The sequence below is a fragment of the Oryza sativa genome, chromosome 12, assembly GCF_034140825.1.
Source record: "Oryza sativa Japonica Group chromosome 12, ASM3414082v1".
Lineage (NCBI taxonomy): Eukaryota > Viridiplantae > Streptophyta > Magnoliopsida > Poales > Poaceae > Oryza > Oryza sativa.
The window spans coordinates 15,849,630-15,853,307 of record NC_089046.1 but is presented as its reverse complement, the minus strand read 5'-3'; the positions used below and the strand labels follow the sequence as shown (position 1 = coordinate 15,853,307).

At 42.7% G+C, this 3,678-nt stretch overlaps 1 protein-coding gene across 1 annotated transcript; it reads left to right on the top strand.

The window, feature by feature from the left end:
* Positions 1 to 200: 200 nt before the first annotated feature.
* Positions 201 to 1,947, top strand: LOC107279659 (uncharacterized). Its single transcript, XM_026021789.2, has 2 exons — positions 201 to 1,766; positions 1,852 to 1,947. The coding sequence occupies exons 1-2, from the start codon at positions 201 to 203 to the stop codon at positions 1,945 to 1,947; spliced, it is 1,662 nt and encodes a 553-aa protein (XP_025877574.2).
* Positions 1,948 to 3,678: the final 1,731 nt, after the last annotated feature.

Sequence of the window (3,678 nt, the reverse complement as noted above, 5' to 3'; positions counted from 1 at the left end):
GAGCCCGGTCTGACCGGTCCACATAAAATGATAAATCCTGCAGATTCACCTGTGAAATCCAATCATCTCCAAAATCACTTCGAGAGTAAATTCTAAATAGCAAAACCAATAATCTCCAATACCCAATTGTTCATCACAGAATAATAATTAAAAACACCTTCGATTTTACATACATCACGGTGATGAAGATCCAAGCAGCGATGTTGAGCATCGTAATGTGGCTTCTGTTCGCCATCTACCTCTATGGACTGTACATCTCCGCCGGGATTTCTCTGTGGCGGCTAATCGAGCGCGACTACGGCGGCGACAATCTGAAGCAATCGGCACTGGACGTCCTGTACACGCTAGCTCTCCTGCAGGGCGTGATCTTTGGTTACAGGGAGACGTTTGCAAATTTCAAAGGCAGTCTGGTTGATGCAGTGTCGCTGCAATACGATGAACCTGATCTTGGAGTTGCCGTTCTGCAGTATTTGCAGGAAATCAGAAGTGGATGTGCCAAGAACCCGTCCTTCGCTGCGGGGAGGAACCTGGTCACGTTCGCCGTCGACCTGCTGGAGTCCAAGTCAGGTGACGGCTACGTCCGCGGGTTGGAGATACTGGGAGCGCTGTTGAGGCTGCCGATCATGGAGACGTCGGCGAACTCCGGCGACCGGAGGCGGCGTCGTGTGCAGCTTGGGCAGCTTGTGCTGATCAGACAGCAGCTAACTGCATCGGCATCGTTCGGTCACATTGTTCACAGGCTGCTCGTGACGCTGGGGCCGAGAAGCCCATACAACAGGAGGATCCGGGAGTGTGCTGCGACGATCGTGCTCCACGTCGCCGGCGAGATCCTGGTGGAGCAGTTCCGACGAGGGATCCATTGCATATCTTCCTTGCTTGACCCATACGGGCAATGTTGCCTGTCGCATGATCGCCGGCGACCAGCCTGGCTACCGGAGGCGTATGGTCGAAGCACGGTTCTGGAGCCGTACGAGCGCGAATGGTTAATGGAGACATGGAAGAGTAGTAGAGGATGTGATCAAGAACATGATCGGCCTGACCGTCTTTCGCCTGAGAGTGATGAGAAAGATGATGATCACTGCAAAGACATGATGTTCCTTGGCATGTTGATCCTCGGGGCCCTCGCCGTCGACGACGTCAACCGCACGGCCATGGCCAACTCACGTGGTCTGATTGCGAAGCTCATTGCGCCCGTCAGCTTGGACCTACTTCACAGCGTCGGCCATGGCGCTTGGTCCAAGATAATGTCCAAGTCTCTGCAAGTTATGAACCTGCTCGTGGACGCTCCCGGGGAAGCTGGCACCGACCTGCGCCATGAAATGTTAGGCAACAAGAAAGCAATAAGCGCCATGGAAGCTATTCTCGAGTGTGACCAATGCGGCGAGAAGCTGCAAATGCTAGCCATGGAGATCCTCGCTGCACTGGCGATTGTGGATTCAGGTAAGGATTGCGCAAGCAGGGAAGAATTCGTCCAGATGCTGCTATGCGCGTTCAGTGATTGTAGCAGGGGTATTGGCGTCAGAGCGGCGGCAGCAGCTGAAGCACTGGTGATGCTTTCTTCCAAAATGGAAGGTAGTGCCATGATCATCATGAAAGCAAACAATAACTCTGTTGATAATCTCGTAAAAATTCTCCTAGACCGTGACAACATCATATTGTTCAGAGTAGCTACAGCAGTAATTCTAGAGCGTCTATGTGCCAATTACACCGAAGACGATGAATGTCTCCAGAACCTGAAGGGAGTGATGACCAAGGCAATGCCAAAGGTAAGTTCCCTCCAGACCTGCTGCCTTTTGATTAGCATCATATGTAAATTGGCCTGATCCTGCCTAGATTTATTACCACTGTCAGATTAAAAGTCCTTACCATCTCAGGTTCTTGCAGAAGTCCTTCATTGTAGGCCAACAGGACAAGAACTGCAAACAGAAACGGAACCTAGGTCCATAGTAGCACAAGAAACCGACATCGAAAACCCAAGTGATTATTTACAAGATAATGACAGTTTGTCATCTCACGTACCAAATTTCAATATGAAGAGCCAATGCATCCAATTCTTGTTGCAGCTTTGTGTGACTATCTGTGACAAATTCACATTTTCATATCAAGATCTGAATCAACAGTTCTATGCGACTTGCCATGGAGTTGATAAATTTAGCGTTTGGAGGAAGCTCAAGGAGATTGTAGAAACAAACAATGACCCTAAGGTCGACAGCCTTAGAATAGCTCAACACACCACTAAGATGGTCATATCAATGATGAAAAATGAAGGCAGCTATGTGGATGAAGACTTGCAGAGCTTGATGCAGTCTCTGTCACTTGCTTCCAAGACCATGTCTGACATATCGACGGCTCTATGTTTCTCACCAGTGGTTATTACAGAGGAAAGGTATTTCAAGTCATTCGTAATCTGGGCTCATTGAAGCCAATCAGTACTCTCGCTTCCCTCGTGAAACAAGCGCAGCAGCTTGTGGACCAAAAGAAGAATTAATTGATGATTAATTGCTCTAGCCTTTGAACCCAAGCCCAAACACAAATCTTTGCGAAACTACTGTGCGTCACATTGGTGTGTCTCTGAAAGTTTTTGTGCTCTGATGCAAATGCTTCCTTACATAGTAGTACATCCATTTTTATACTCTGATTAGATATGTACAACTTTATCTATAAGATGTAGTCTTGACTACAAGTTAGTTGTGCTTCACGATATAACCTTTCACTTAACTAGGAAGGTAGCCCGTGCATTCGCGCCGGCATGTATTGTACACGGGATTAAACTTTTCGGTTTAGCTGATTTGAGCATGCATCACCGAAATTTCTGAAATTTCGGTTCGAAATTTTGAAAAAAATAGTTGAATTTGAACAAATATTACCAAAATTTTGGCCGAAATAATATCGTATCAGAGGGGTCTAAAATGACCGAAATTTCCAACCCTGATTGTACATTGCAATTTGCTTTGATAATTTTTCCAAGATATTTATTAGGTTTAAAAATATATCATATTTAATATATCTGTATAAATAATTATCTATGATCTCTTTATTATATAGAAGGAAGTTCGATTTAGTTTGTTTGGAAAACATGTCTAAAAAATCAAGTGTAAATTAGAAGTAAGGTGCTTGGCCCTTTTTTTGATAGAATGTTTACTTGCTTTTTTTTTACAAATTCTAAAGAACTATATTGTTAATAAATATGTTTTATTTGTACCATCAAGTAGTTCTTCTAGTAGGTTTAAGTTAATGCAAATTGTTACATACTTACATATAAATTAATAAAGACATGTCATATACCTCGCTTCCTTCTGATTTGTGCGATCTATACTATCTTTTTCAAAAAAATATACCTAGTTAACATGAATCCAAAATTTTAAATTTAATACTAACAAATATAACTTTTCAAATAACTATATACTGCGAACCTTAGTGCGGTTTATATATATAATGATATGTGGAGAAACTCATAATGCTATGATATAGGATAGATGTAAGATCATTAATGTCTAAGTATTTTAAAGTTGTTATGAAAATGGAACATGCAATGGTTGGTCCAATTATAGTGTAATGTAAGAACCCATTTTTTTACGAACTTATTACATTTTCTATTACCTGCTTTATTTTATATTTTATACTAGTTCAAAATATAGGATTTTTGGATCTTTAAATCATTGTTTTAATTATAAATAC